This window comes from Ursus maritimus, unplaced genomic scaffold (genome assembly GCF_017311325.1).
Source record: "Ursus maritimus isolate PB19 unplaced genomic scaffold, ASM1731132v1 scaffold_3, whole genome shotgun sequence".
NCBI classification, from domain to species: Eukaryota; Metazoa; Chordata; class Mammalia; order Carnivora; family Ursidae; genus Ursus; species Ursus maritimus.
This window is the reverse complement of record NW_024425563.1, coordinates 31,901,352-31,916,629: the sequence shown is the minus strand read 5'-3', so window position 1 is coordinate 31,916,629 and position 15,278 is coordinate 31,901,352. Positions and strand designations below refer to the sequence as shown.

The window sequence follows — 15,278 nt, the reverse complement described above, 5'->3', positions numbered from 1 at the left end:
ATATTAAAACAAAGATAATAAAAACTCAAAAGTTGTCACTACCTAATTTGACATTTTACTATTATCTCTGCTGTTGAGCTTATTTACCTTCATTATAGCTGAAAGGTAAATATACTATGTTATAATATGCAGCCGTGTATCTTCCCAACTCTGTGTTCAGTAACTTCACATTTGGTAGCTTGAAATTGGTCACAGTGGGAGTATTTACACCACAGAAATTGGCAAATGACTTAAGTCACCCCCCCCCACCCAGGAAAGGGCTGGTTAAAGATTTGCCTGCATACCACCCCACTGCCTGTAGTCTGCCAGCTTTTGGTCTTCCTGTGTCTAGGCTCTTATCTCTATGAAGATTATTTTGTCTTATCCATACTAGTTAGAAACAATATACTTGAAAATAACTGAAAGAAAAGAAAAGACCTGGGGTATCCTGTCTAATTATTGATCATACTAGCTTCACTAGTGTCCATCATAAATTGTTCTTTATTAGATGTGTAACGGGCAGATGTGTGTAACTGCTGTGAATTGAGGAGTCAAAATGTAGAACTATGATCCCCACCCTCAAGTAATGATTCAGAAGTGATAATTAGGTGAACAAATTAATACAAACTATTCATTAATCCTTCAGCTATAATTAGTTCATTCAACAAATAGCTTCTTGCTGAGGACCATGTACTACAAGAACAACCTTGTATAGGGGTATTGATTGAGGGTCTATCTTATCATTCATAGATCATTTTATATTTAAAGTGGTAGAGACTGGGCTTCAGCGCTTATAAACGCCTAGTATTTCATTGTTTAGGGCAGCTTTTTTTTTTTTTTTTAAGATTTATTTGACACAGAGAGAGAGAGCAGGGGGAAGGGGCAAAGGGAGAGGGAGAGGGAAAGTCAGGCCAGCTCAGTGCTGAGCACAGAGCCCGATGCGGGGCTCAATCTCATGACCATGAGATCAGTCCTGAGCCCAAACCAGGAGTTGGATGTTTAACCAACTGAGTCACCCAGGAGCTCCTAGGGCAGTTTTTTTGCCTTTTTTTTTTTTTTTTAAAGAGTACTTTTAATATAGAATGTGTAGTGACTTGTTTTTTTCCTCTGGAAAGGATTCTATTATCATTCCTGATCCTTTCTCTCAGTCACATTAGCTCAGAGGTTTTGGTGTTTTATACAGATATAAGATATGAAGTACTGGTATTTTATAAGTTGGATTATTTTATTCTCATATTTATGCACCCACCATTTCCCATCTGACAGAAGATTTTAAACAGTATCAGATTCCAAGTCTATATTGGAGACCAAGTCAAGTGAATATTTACATCTGTCCCTTATCTTTGTTTTAGCTGGACCGGACCAATTTTGTCAAAAGGGTATAGACAGCGCCTGGAATTATCAGACATATACCAAATCCCTTCTGCTGATTCTGCTGACAATCTGTCTGAAAAATTGGAAAGGTATGTTCATGCACATTGTTCATTAGTTGAAAGGAGGAATTAATATTATTAATATTATTAATACTCTAGGTGATGGAGGACTAACTTATTAGATGGCTTAATTCTTAAAATGGCGTCTTTAAAATAGGAACATCTTATTTTCTTGCTGAAGTCTTGACCAATTAAAAATTAAACAATGAAAGGTTGAAAGATTAACCATTTTCTTGATAAATGACTTTTTTCTGGAAAATAAGACGTTCCCTGTCTTTAAAGTACAGTAAGTGGATTTTGTGAAGACTGAAGTAGCATCTTTATGAAGCAAATTGTGTATATTTGCCTCCAAAATCTTAATATGTGACTACGAATGTACATACTTGGAAATCTTAAGGTAATGGCTACTGGATATTAAAAAATATAAATATTTCATATTTTTGAGTACATATTGAATGCTAGGTATAGTACCTCCTCTCAGCTCTTGGAGGAAAGCATTGTTACCTCCATCTTGCAGACAGCAAACTGAGACTCAGAGAGATGATGAAATTTTCCAGCTAAAATGGAATCACATGATTCTAACACAGATCTGCACTTCCCATTGCAGACAAGTTCTCAGAGTTCCCTTTTCTAAGAGTATTGGTTAGAACCCTTTTGATTACCAGTGACAGAAACCCAATTAACTAGCTTAAGTAAATTGTTGGCTCCTGTGTGAAGGGGCCTTGGCAGAGAACTGGCCTTAGAGACTCAGTGGAACCAGGGACTCCGATGCCACTTGGTGGCCTCTGCTTGTGCTGGTTTTACTCTCTCAGACCACATTCCTCCAAGCAGTGGGTCCTTAGAACCCTGCTCATTTCTTTACAAACCACAGAGGAAAGAGCCCTTCTTCCTTGGCCAAATGTGAAAAATCCCAGAGATTCTGGGGTCGCACACTCACTCCATAGACCAAAGGAAAAACAAAGGAACAAAAGAAAAAGAAAAAGTAGCTACTAAATGATTGCTCCAAAATAAAAAAAAGTTGAGCCTTGTAATTTGTTGACCTTATTTCCCTTAAACTCATTTCCCTTTAAAAAATATTTTCAAGGCAAAGTAAGATATTCAGTCTTAATTTTCTTGATTAAAAGAATTTGGCTAGTGAGAATAATAGATTCATATTACCAAGATCAAGGACCAGTTCGTATTATTGAGCACTTACTGCATGGAAATGCCATGAAAGCAAGGATATTTTGGCTGGTTTGGTTTGGTTTATTTATGATGTATCCCCCAGTGCCTAGAATAGGGTCTGGCCTATAGTAGCTGCTCAATAAATATTTGTTGAATGAATGATAAGTGAAGGTGAAATGACTAGCATTATGTAAAAATCTGTAATATTGTTGCAGAGATAAAATATATAAATATAATACATTGTAGGTATATCAGCAAGTTCACAATAAAACAGTGGATATTGAATACCTAAGTTCTGAACAGATGCCACGGGAAAGATTAATCAGAGAAGGGCTAGGTTAACAAAAGACTGTATACTCCAGATAAATTTTTATTTATGGCCAAGTAGAAGACACCTGAATTTGTAGGATTATCTGGCCTAAGATTTTTTTCTCCTGTTTTTATTATATCTCCCATATCAGTTCAATTAAAAATATACCTATTTTTTTCAATTCAACAACTCTGTGCCAGCATAAGTCTATACATTTTGTCTTTCTTACTTTTGTCTTTACTTTGTATCTCTTTTCACCCTATGCATTTAAAAAATTATTTTTTTATTATAAAAAAAAGAAATAAAAAATAAAATAAATTAAAAAATTAAAGTTGTTATTTAGAATTTATTGAAACATTTTGGAAGACTGACACACCATTTATAGTACTTTGTACCTCTGCATCCTTGGGAAGTGGCCCTGGCCTCACATTTCATAACTGCCTTGTGACAAAGGTCCTTGGTGGTTACCACGTAGTTGAGGCACACTGGCCCATCTGGCTCAGTTTGCAGTGTTGAACCCTTTACATCACTCCTCCGTGCACACTCACATTTGTTCCATGAGAAGCTACAAAACTGATAAGTATAGAGCTTCTTCCTTTGTGAGTTAACTTCGTGTTTGGGATTCTTACTGGGTCTGTTATAGTGCTGCTGAAACCACACCACCTCCTCTTCCCTGCTCACTCTTTCTTTCATTGTTCAAATCCCACCCATTAAAAGAAATTCTCCCACTTTGCTTTTCCCTCAGGTTGCTCCCCCATTCTTTTTTTTTCCCACTTCTTTCATAGCTATTATTTCTCTGCTCTCCTGATCTCTCCACTTCTTCACCTTTCCTTTACACTTCAGCTCCCTGAAATATGGTTTCCATGTCTACCATGTTGCTAAAATGACATTGACCAGGGTCATCAGAGATCTCTTAATGTCAAATAAAATGGTCTCTTCCTACATGACTTCATGTGGACCACTTCTTCCCACCTTGAAACCATTTCTTTGGTCTACATACCACCTCTCTTTCCTGACTTTCTCATCTGACTCATTCTTCCTTTGAAAGAGAGGCTGAATCTGCCTCCAGGTTTAGTTTCTTACCCTGTTGTGAGTCACTGAATGATATGGATGGGAGCAAGGCCTGAGTGAACGAGTGGAGAGGTGGATAGATGGAATATGGTAATTAGGCATTGTAGATAGTAAGCTTCTTGGGGCAGCCAGGGTCCATGCACAGAGACTGCCAAGTTTGCCCTCACATCTCAGTTGTGTGTTCTTTCTTTGGGGTAATTTAAAACAACCTCTAATAATCACAGATGAATAGTAATGGACATACCTCTTAATGAAATGCAAAACCTTTACCTAGTTCTTGCCTGTGAAACTTTTCATCTCTGTATGGTTTAGTAATGAAGAGAAAGGGCTTTCATTAACAGATAGAAGTGGCTATAATGTAAATATAATCCATTGATGAACTTACAGTTTTTAATGGAAAACTTATTGGATATCACCATTCTTTCAGACTATGTGGTCTCTTTTCCTACCAGAAAATATAGAATTTGATTCTGTTCTAATTTTCCAAAGACTTTTATTCTAATAAATGACTTTAATAGTTGAAAATGAAGTTTGATAGTATTTGTTTCATACCCCTACATTTAAAAACAGCCATTTAGACAAGTTTTTCTAAAGTTAAATAACAGAAAAATCCACCTGACTTTATGTTGGTTTTTTTTTTTTTTTGACAGTTAAATTTTGTAAAATCTACAGTTCTAAACTAATAAAGATCAAAAGGTGAAGGGGGAAGAAAGTTAAATTTTTGTTTATTTTTCACTTTGTCCCAAACACAGTAATGTATACTCATAAGAGTTATACTTTATTTGTCCACCTCTTGCATTGCTTTTAAGAAGCCCAGAACCTTCCTTTCATACATAAAATCTGACCTTGTCATGTCGTCAAATCCCTGAAAATTGATATATGGTGAAGCATCAAATTCTGCCAAATATCTGACGGAGTGTTGGTGTTGGAAGGTCTCCACAAGGTTTTTTATCTCTTCAGTCACTTGGGTTAATCTCCTTGGATGTCTTTGTGAGAATAAAACTACGTTAAGGGAAATAGAACAACTCAAATATTTGTGCATGCAACTTATTGGTCCCTCTTTTTATTCTTTTGCAGAGAATGGGACAGAGAGCTGGCATCAAAGAAAAACCCCAAACTCATTAATGCCCTTCGGCGATGCTTTTTCTGGAGATTTATGTTCTATGGAATCTTATTATATTTAGGGGTAAGGATCTCATTCGTAAATTTATTATGGATAATAAGTATATTCATTATTATTATTTTATTAATCTAAAGTAATTATATTCATTTTTATGACCAGGGTAATCTCGTGTTCAGATAAAAGGACTAATTCAACTCCGAATACAAAGAAACCACTAAAACTCTGTAGAGACAAGTAAAAAGTACTAAGGTGTCCTGGAATGCAGGTAGCAATCTACAATTTAAAGTGGGTTCATAAATAAATAAATAAATAAATAAATAAATAAATAATAGGTTCAGTAAAATAAATTTCTTTGAAGAGGTTTATTTTCTGTTATGATCCCAAATCATGTTATCTTACTAGTATATGAGATTACTGGTGCTTTTATATTTCTGTATTTGACAGTAGAATTTCAAGATACAATGTCGAGAAGAATGAGGTCAAGTTTAGCCAATTATCTGTATGACTATCTGTAATATTTTGAAATCATATCTGCGTACTGAGTTTCAAGGAAAAATAGCAAAAATTTAAAATTTGGCAGCAAGGTACTGTTGCGATATATTTTTTCAGTTTCCTACATCTCCATCATTGAGAAGAGAGCTCGGTGCCTGAAAGCCCCAGGCTTTCTGGTGTTGAAGTGCAGACTGTGATGTTTCCCAGCTGCTGTTAAATGTTACTCGAATCTATTACTTTTTATATCACCAGAGCATCATTTCATATCCTTGGTTGTGACCTATAAAACGCAATGATGGGTTGAAAACTTATTTAGTCTTTCAGTAAAGGCTGTGTACAATATTTGCTTTTGTATAAGTACCATCTGGATTCACACGTATTCATATTGGTCTTCATGCATTGGAGAATTGGCAGTGCCATAGTGTCTCCCCAAAAGATGCCATTCAAGTTGCATGTTTTTAAGAAATTGTAGTTTGTACATACTAAGAAAAAAAGTCATATAAAAATTTATCTTGACAAAGATGATCACATTTAGGTCCAGAATATTTTGTAATGCTCTTGAAAATCACCTGGAAAAATTCTTCTGGTTTTTGAAATTATCTGTCATCCATCCATCCATCCATCCATCCATCCATCTATCCATCCATCCATACACCCACCCACATTTACCTATCTACCTACCTGTCTATCCATCTTTCTGCCTCTCTGTTCCTACAGAAACCTGCAACAGTATGGGGGTGAAATATTTTGTTTGTAAATGTGAGTAAGGCAGCTCAAGAATTAATTATCTTTTAAGATGTCTTGAGGTGATTTTTCTCAGTGAGAGCACTGAGAACCTTGGGAAGCAATTTTATCCATAGCATCTGGCTCTATTTGACTTAATTAAAAGAATCCTTTGTTGGATGTTTAATGATTACAGTGCATACATTTGAGTCAGTGTATAGAAGTACAATTCACTCTGGTCATACATAAGAATGTAACATTCTCAATAAGTTATTGTTGGATTGAAGTGAATCACACTCCCAACAATTGTTCTGTCATGACTGAGACTGTGGTGGGACTGACAGTTCTCCTCAGTCATGGTCTCCATCACATTCTGCTTCCATTGATTAACATAAGCATTAGTGAGGAGAAGCAGGAAGAGAGGCCTCACGATCAAGCACCTTTTATGCCCTAGCTTCTGAAATAATTTATCCAGCAGCATCAAAGTTTCATGCAAACAAAAGCACTCACCGAACTGTGAAAGTTAAGATGATACATGAGCATATTTATCAATTTTTTTCGTTTGTGTGTACAAAACCACAACCGAAAGTTTAGTATTTATTGAGTTTAATGTTTATTGTACCTAATCTATTCCAGGTTCAGCATTAAGCCCTTTATGCAGATTGTTTTATTTAATTCTTCTAGTAACTTCATGGGACAGATGTTATTATCTCTAATATACAGAAAAAGAAATTGAACTCAGGGAAATTATGAAACTTCCAGAGTCACACATATGGTACATTTGAGTGATCGGTCTCTTTAGCTTCAAAGTCTATGACCCTTCTGCAATAGCAGATTATAATTGCCATATCATTATATTTGTAATGATTGTATTGAGTTACTCAACAGAATGGTGTCTCTAGTAACCAGTCGTGGGCCTGCTGAGTTTCTTTGCATCTTCTCAGGAGACCCAGGTTAACAGAAGCTGACAAGACGAGGATTCTTCCAGGGTCACCTCAGGGGCAAATCTGCAGAAAGTTCACAGTAAGAAGCAGGGTAGGGGGACCAAAGAGAATCTTCTCCCTTGCTTATACTCCAGAAGGAACTGTGTGAAATCCACCCAAGGGCCAGTAGTGCTAGGGTCAAACTTATAAACAAAATTAAGGGGTGGAAGAATGGAGTGGGTGTGGAGAAGGACTTATTCTTAAACTTCTCAAGTCTTAAACCTATCCCGGCAGAAGGAATCTGAAAGGCTTTCCCATGGGTGGGAGAGAGGGAGGATGTGGTCTCTAGCTAACCTGAGCCCTGGGCTGCAGGTCTGGAACCATCCGCACATTTGAAGGGCAGAGTTTACTTCTGCCAGCTCACAGCTATTGATAACCGACAGAATATTGGTGAGAAGAAGGGTGGATGGGAAAAGCAGCTGAAACAAGTGTGGTGGGAAGGCACGGAGTGGAAAATTTACATTGGTCACGGTATATGTGTGTTGAGGCTGGAGGTTTCTCACCCTTGTCACAGAGAAAAGGCCTCACTGATATTGTGAAGTTTTGAGTAGTGAAAATGTTGGTCACTTAAAGTCTTAAAGAATTTAGATAACCGTGTGGTCAATATGACGAATGCAGCTTTTCAGGGTGCCTGATCTCAGGACTCCATACACTTTGTCACTTCCCAGAGAAAAGAGGGGAGAAAATGTAGCCATTCTTATAAGACCTCTGTCTTTTTAAATAACTTATACCAGTGCCTTAGTATTGGTGGAATTCTTTTGGGGTATTCCTTTTTTCCTCTGCATGTATCAGCTTGGTAATTGTTAAAGTCCGTGAAATGAACGAGGGTTCTTGAAATTGCTGTAACACTACTCTTGGTAAAGTGTGAACATACTTTCAAAATGCCCTGTACTTCCTTAGTCCGTCTGAATAAGGATAATTGTGATGTAAAGAGTATTTGGTTGGTTTCAAGACGGATAGAAAAAGTACTATGAAATTTGCTTTTGATTATGAAAGGTTAAGAAAAAAAGGAAATGCCATCATAAAGGAGCTTGTCTCTCTGCAAGAGTTGATATAATTTTAAATCATATTATCTATGGCTTCTCTTCGTTAGCTATGTACTTGTTTTTTCTTCATCTGACTTAGCAGCCAGATACACCATTATCTTTCACATTTAAGACTCCTAACATAGACGAGAAACTGGCTGTTGAAAAGCTGAGCATGAGAGTCAATTAAGGATAGTGAGAGGCAAGCCAGGTGGAGGGAGTTCTGTAAGCAGATTACTGAGAGAATATGGTTATCCCTTCTTGAGTCCTAGGCAGCTCTGGGCGTATTTCCATTATCAAGGTGAGATGCGTGTCAGTGCAACTTCGGTGGAACTCCTTTTATTCATTCAACTCCAAAAAGGTTAAGGACATAAAGTAGAAGTCCTAGTACTGATGTTGCTGGAGTTCTCAGGTCTCGTGGTCTGTATTGCAGAAGATGTTTGTCCCTTATGTTTTGCCAAAGACATTGAGTAGGGAGGGACTTGAATACAAGCCTACTGCTAAGGAAAGGAGAGTGTTTTGGGGAATTCTGCGCACAGACAGTCCCTGGCTTAGGCTTTGACCTATGTATGTTCCTTTCATAAGATTGGCTACCGAAGGGACAGCTTTCTCCAGCAAATCTTCTAGATGCTTGTTAGGTAGGTCCCCTTTTTCATCTTCCTTCCCATCCCTACCTCTCCCCATATGTAGCTCCCTCTCTAAACCCAGCAGTGACTTGCATGCTGTATTCCCTAAACTTGCTCTATATGCTATTTCTACTCCCTACTAGAACCCCCATCTCTAAAACACACTTTCCTGTGCTCTCTACCTGAATGAAGGCAGTCTACACCTTCCTCAGTTCCTGGGACAAGAGGAGTTGGATGTTCTTGGGGTTTAGATTTCTTTGAAATATAAAGAATTTTTGTATCACTCTTTAAAGTATCCAGTAGCCCCACCCCAGATAATGTGATCTAATTGGTTTGGAATGGGCCCTGGGATACTAGTATCCTCATCAAAGTCCCCAAGTGATTCTGATTCAGGTAGACAAGCACCATTATCACTGCATGCATCTCACTTTTGCTAGAATCTAAGGGGAGGGGTTGGGTGGCCCACATCGAGAGAACTTTTTAGTTTGATTTTTTTCTTAATGATAATATGGAAAAATTTAAAAACATATAAAAATGAATATGAACCTTAATGACAGAAGAGCAATGTTTCTCAAACTTTAGTATGCATACCAGTGACCCAGGGATCTAGCTAAGATGCAGATTCTGATTTAGGAGGTTTTTGGTGAGACCCTAAAATTCTGCATTTCTAAAAGCTCTGAGGTGAAGGTTTTGCAGGGTTGTGGGAGAAGAGAAAGCCTAGGAAGAAGGAATAGTTGTGAAAAGAGAAGTAGGTAGATTCATTGGGGCTGAGGAGCCCCTGAGTAGAAGTGATGGGGGGAATCCCACCAAGATTAAAATGTAGCTAAAGATCTATTGGAAAGTCCAATGTAACTAGTGTTAACTTTCCATGTCTTCCTCTGGCACCCCTCCAGACTACTAGAGAGACTCCACTGGAGTCCACTGGAGAGAGGCAGAAGTCAAGTGCATGAAGAGGGTAAAGATATGGCTAAGAGGGACTCTGTTTCTCTTCCAAGATTGCAGTAGGGAGAGATGTTACATCTTTTTCTGTAGAAACTTTGTTATACAGGTTGGTTGGGTTTTTATGTACCATATTATTTGAATACTATTTGAACAGAACAGTGCTCTAAGAGCATTTAGCAGTACATGTACTTTTTAAAAAAAGATTTATGTATTATTTGAGAGAGAGGGAGAGAGAGTGAGCGAGCAAACAAACATGGTGGGGAGGAGAAGAGGGAGAGAATCCAAGAATCTCAAGCAGATTCCCCACTGAGCAGAGAGCCTGACACAGGGCTCGATCTCATAATCTTGAGATCATGATCTGAGCCAAAGTCAAGAGTCAGATGCTTAATCCACTGAGCCACCCAGGTGCCCCTAGCAGTATATGTACTTTTTTAAAAAAAGATTTATTTATTTGAGAGGGAGAGAGAGATAACAGAAGTGGGAGGGGCAAAGGGAGAGGGAGAAAGAATCTCAAGCAGACTCCATGCTTAGCATGGAGCCTGACATGGGGCTCAACCTCATGACACTGAGATCAGGACCTGAGCCGAAATCAAGAGTTGGAGGCTTAACCAACTGTGCCACCAAGGCACCCTGCCTTGAAGGCTAACCTGGGAATCCAGTACCATGTCCAGTAGAATACTGTATCTGAGACAAAATGTATCTCCTGTTCTTTCATGTGGAATTTTGGAACAAAATTGATTTGTAAATTAGGTATTGTTTGTGATCATATTTTTAAAAACTTCCACTGGATATGAGGGCATCCAGGCTTCCCATTCCTAGTAGGAATATGGTATATTTTTAGCTCTTATAGCTAACCAGTATCCAGTAGTGACTAATGAATAAGATATGGTGAAATAAATTAAATTATATGTGATGCACTCAAGTGTGTATATTTTTTTTCAAAAGTGGGATTTTTTTTTTTTTTCCTTAACTCCCCTGGGGCATGCTCATGCGTTGTTGCCACAAGCTTGTTTTATGATCTTGGGACAAATCAAAGAACTTGCCTGGATCTCAGTTTCCTTGAGTATATGGTGAAAGGGGCTGTAATAAAGTATAAATCTCTATGATCTCTTCAACCTTTTAAATTATGTGTCCATGCTGTGGGTCCTAGAGAGGGGGCATTTGTCTTAAATCACAGTAACCTAAACTTATAACATGATTTGCAGAGTTGATGTTGAACTAATCATAATCCTTGCACTGATGGTCACTTGAGAGAGAAACAGGTCATGTTATAACTTTTCCATTTCAATTTATGGTTATGAATAAGAGGAAGGCTTTGGAGTCAAATGTTTGGTTCAAAGCCTAGTAGTAAAGCTACTTAGTACTATGTGACACTAGCCAAGTTATTCACACTTGAATAGATCCTGGTACTTAGCAAGTGCTTCATAAATGATAGCTATTACTATATCTTAAAATAGAGTATCTACCTACCTGCACAAATACTCATATCATTTGCATTTCCCTCTAAATGTTATAAGCAATCTTAAAGCACCCATTTGATTTTTATAGGGCACAGGAATATGTTTTGCTAATATTTAAAAATGGTAGCTAGATTCTAAGCCTTACTTCAGAGATTAAAGTTAGTATTTTATTTTATTTTATTATTATTTTTTTAAATGATTTTTTATTATATTATGTTAGTCACCATACAGTACATCCCCGGTTTCCGATGTAAGGCTCGATGATTCATTAGTTGTGTATAACACCCAGTGCACCATGCAATACGTGCCCTCCTTACCACCCATCACCGGTCTATCCCATTCCCCCACCCCCCTCCCCTCTGAAGTCCTCAGTTTGTTTCTCATAGTCCATAGTCTCTCATGTTTCATTCCCCCTTCTGATTACCCCCCCTTTCTTTATCCCTTTCTTCCCCTACCGATCATCCTAGTTCTTATGTTCCATAGATGAGAGAAATCATATGATAGTTGTCTTTCTCTGCTTGACTTATTTCACTTAGCATTATCTCCTCCAGTGCTGTCCATGTTGTAGCAAATGTTGAGAACTCGTTCTTTCTGATAGCTGACTAATATTCCATTGTATATATGGACCACAACTTCTTAATCCAGTCATCTGTTGAAGGGCATCTCGGCTCCTTCCACAATTTAGCTATTGTGGACATTGCTGCTATGAACATTGGGGTGCATATGGCCCTTCTCTTCACTACGTCTGTATCTTTGGGGTAAATACCCAGTAGTGCAATGGCTGGGTCATAGGGTAGCTCAATTTTTAACTTTTTAAGGGACCTCCACACTGTTTTCCAGAGTGGCTGTACCAACTTGCATTCCCACCAACAATGTAGGAGGGATCCCCTTTCTCCACATCCTCTCCAACAATTGTTGTTTCTTGCCTTGTCTATTTTTGCCATTCTAACTGGCGTAAGGTGGTATCTCAGTGTGGTTTTGATTTGAATTTCCTTGATGGCTAATGATTTTGAACATTTTTTCATGTGTCTGTTAGCCATTTGTATGTCTTCATTGGAAAAGTGTCTGTTCATATCTTCTGCCCATTTTTTGATTTGTTTATTTGTTTCTCGTGTATTGAGTTTGAGAAGTTCTTTGTAGATCTTGGATACCAGTCCTTTATCTGTAGTGTCATTTGCAAATATATTCTCCCATTCCGTGGGCTGCCTCTTAGTTTTTCTGACTGTTTCCTTGGATGTGCAGAAACTTTTAATCTTGATGAAGTCCCATAAGTTCATTTTATCTTTTGTTTCTCTTGCCTTTGGGGATGTGTCATGAAAAAGGTTGCTTTGGCCGATGTCGTAGAGGTTGTTGCCTATGTTCTCCTCTAGAATTTTGATGGATTCCTGTCTCACATCGAGGTCTTTCATCCATTTGGAGTTTATTTTTGTGTATGGTGTGAGATAGTGGTCAAGTTTCATTCTCTTGCATGTAGCTGTCCAATTTTCCCAGCACCATTTGTTGAAGAGACTGTCTTTTTCCCACCGGATGTTTTTTCCTGCTTTATCAAATATTAGTTGCCCAAAGAGCCGAGGGTCCATTTCTGGGCTCTCTATTCTGTTCCATTGGTCTATGTGTCTGTTTTTGTGCCAGTACCATGCTGTTTTTGTGATCACAGCTTTGTAGTACAGCTCGAAATCCGGCATTGTGATGCCCCCAGCTTTGTTTTTCCTTTTCAACAGTTCCTTGGAGATTCGGGGCTAAAGTTAGTATTTTAACACATCTTCCATTTTTGCATTTTCTGGATTAAACCTACTATTCCTGCTATTCAACAAATCCAAGAACTTTTTCTTATAAAACATGAAGAATATAGCTTAGATTTCTAGTTGAGGACGTTGCTGGTAGGTTAATGAATCAATAAACCCTAAAAGGAAAATAGCAAAAGCAAAACGTTTTGAATTAGGCATTGACTCTAAAAACACGATTCAGAGGTAGACAGGTATTATGATAGTGTTTTTTGAGATTCTATTCTTGGTGTGGTATACAAACACTTTTATAAACACTACGAAAAATCGTGGCAGTAACTAGGTGTTATTTTCTACACTGAATATGGAAAAATTCTTCCTTTAGCACTTAGTATAAAGCCAAAAATTACCATCAGACTCTAGTGTATCAAGATAAACAAAAATTTGACACTCCTGTTTACCCTGTCAAAAGCAGAATCTTAAGCCTTTGCTTTGGTATATAAGCCAGTACTCTTTTGTCTTATGAAAAGTTCTAGGTGTATACCTGTGTTTACTTTCTTTTATGTTCTTCTATGCATGTTTTCTTTTTACCATGTATTAATTATCATAAGTTATATGCAATTTTCTATCCAAAATTTTATTCTTTTAAGTATTTTTATGATTATAAAAGTAATCAGATAATACTGATAGATTTATGCCTATCCAGTTTTTTTTCCCGATGGGAATATATACTTAATAAAGGGAGGGCGATCATTGCTTTATATAATGTGTTATAAATCTGCTTCTCTTCTTAATGTGTTGTGAATGCCTTTTCATGTCATTAGATACTTTTCTACCTAGTCACCTTAATGTTTAATGAATCATGTGGCTGTACCATAATTTATCAGTTCCCCATTGTTAAATATTTATATTGCCTCTAATTTTTCATAATTATAAACAGTCCTTCAATGCACATCCCTTTAAAAGCTAATTTTAGCAGATTTGCAGATTTTCAAATTGCTTTCCAGAAAAGATGTACTAATTTACTTTCTTGCTACTAAAGTGCAAATTCAGTCCTCACCAATAATAGGTATTATCATTTAAAAAATATTTCCAAATCACTCAGTGAGAGTGTTATTATTTTTGCTTGCATTACTTTTGGTTTCCAGTGAGCTTAAACAGTTTTTATATATTAATTAAGCATTTAGATTTCTTTTTGTATATGTAACTGCCTTTTTGTGTTTTTGCCTATTTTAGTATTTGTCTTTTTCTTATTGATATATGAGAGAATGTTTTCCTCAGCCTATCATTTGTTTCTAGTGAGTTTTTACCTTTTATTTTCTTAACAATTAGAAGTTTTAATTTTTAAATATTTGCTGCCAAATCTATAAACCTTTTCCTTGGTTCTCTGCTTTTGTCATCAGACGTTTTTAAAAGCCCTTCCTAACCAAATATTTATGTTTTTACATTTAAATATCTAATCCATTTGTGATTTATTTTGGTGTATGTTTGAAATAGAAATCTAATTTTAAAGATGAGTATCCAGTTTCTTCATCATTTATTACATAATCTAGTCTTTCTCCACTGAATTAAAATGACATATTATATATAAAATTATTACATGTACTTGGACCTGTTCACAGATAAATCACTGTATTTCTTTGTCATGCCACATATTATAATAGCTGTATAATATGACTTAATATGCAGTAATGTAAACTTTCTCACATTTTTCTTATTCCTTAAATGTTTTTGACTAGTGTCTCATTTTTTCAAATGTAATTTAGAATCCTTTATCCATTGATTCAACAAATATTTTCTGGGTGGATATTCTGTGGTAGGTATTGTGCATAATGTTAGGATTGTTGTAGAAACTAAGACAAACAGGCCCTGCTACTTTGGGGCTGAAAGTTCAGTTCCAAAGAATCTACTTGAAATTCTGATGAAGATTGCATTAGTCTTACAAAATAACTTGAAGGAGAATATAATTTTCATAGTATTTGGTTTTTCTTTATAGAAAAATTTTAAGTCCTTAAGACTTTTATTTACGACTTTAAACTATGTCTTAGTAATATTTGTAAAATATACTTAAGGTATATATGTTAATTATTGGTATTTATAATGTCTCTTATTATATTACAGAAATTGTTATATTTAAATGAGGTACTTATTTAATTGATTATTATGCTTGGTATATAGGAATTTATTTTCTTAGTATAGTTATTTTTTAAACTTCTACCTATT

General features: G+C 36.5%; 1 protein-coding gene across 1 annotated transcript in view; it reads left to right on the top strand.

Moving 5' to 3' along the window:
- Positions 1-1,299: 1,299 nt before the first annotated feature.
- The window catches only part of CFTR (CF transmembrane conductance regulator), a gene marked incomplete at its 5' end in the record, with an annotated part of 136,113 nt that continues 122,134 nt past the window's right edge, over positions 1,300-15,278 (top strand). The window contains 2 exons of the mRNA XM_008705799.1: positions 1,300-1,442; positions 5,035-5,143. Of these exons, the coding sequence (XP_008704021.1) occupies positions 1,300-1,442; positions 5,035-5,143 (252 nt within the window). The remainder of the gene's footprint in view (positions 1,443-5,034; positions 5,144-15,278) is intronic.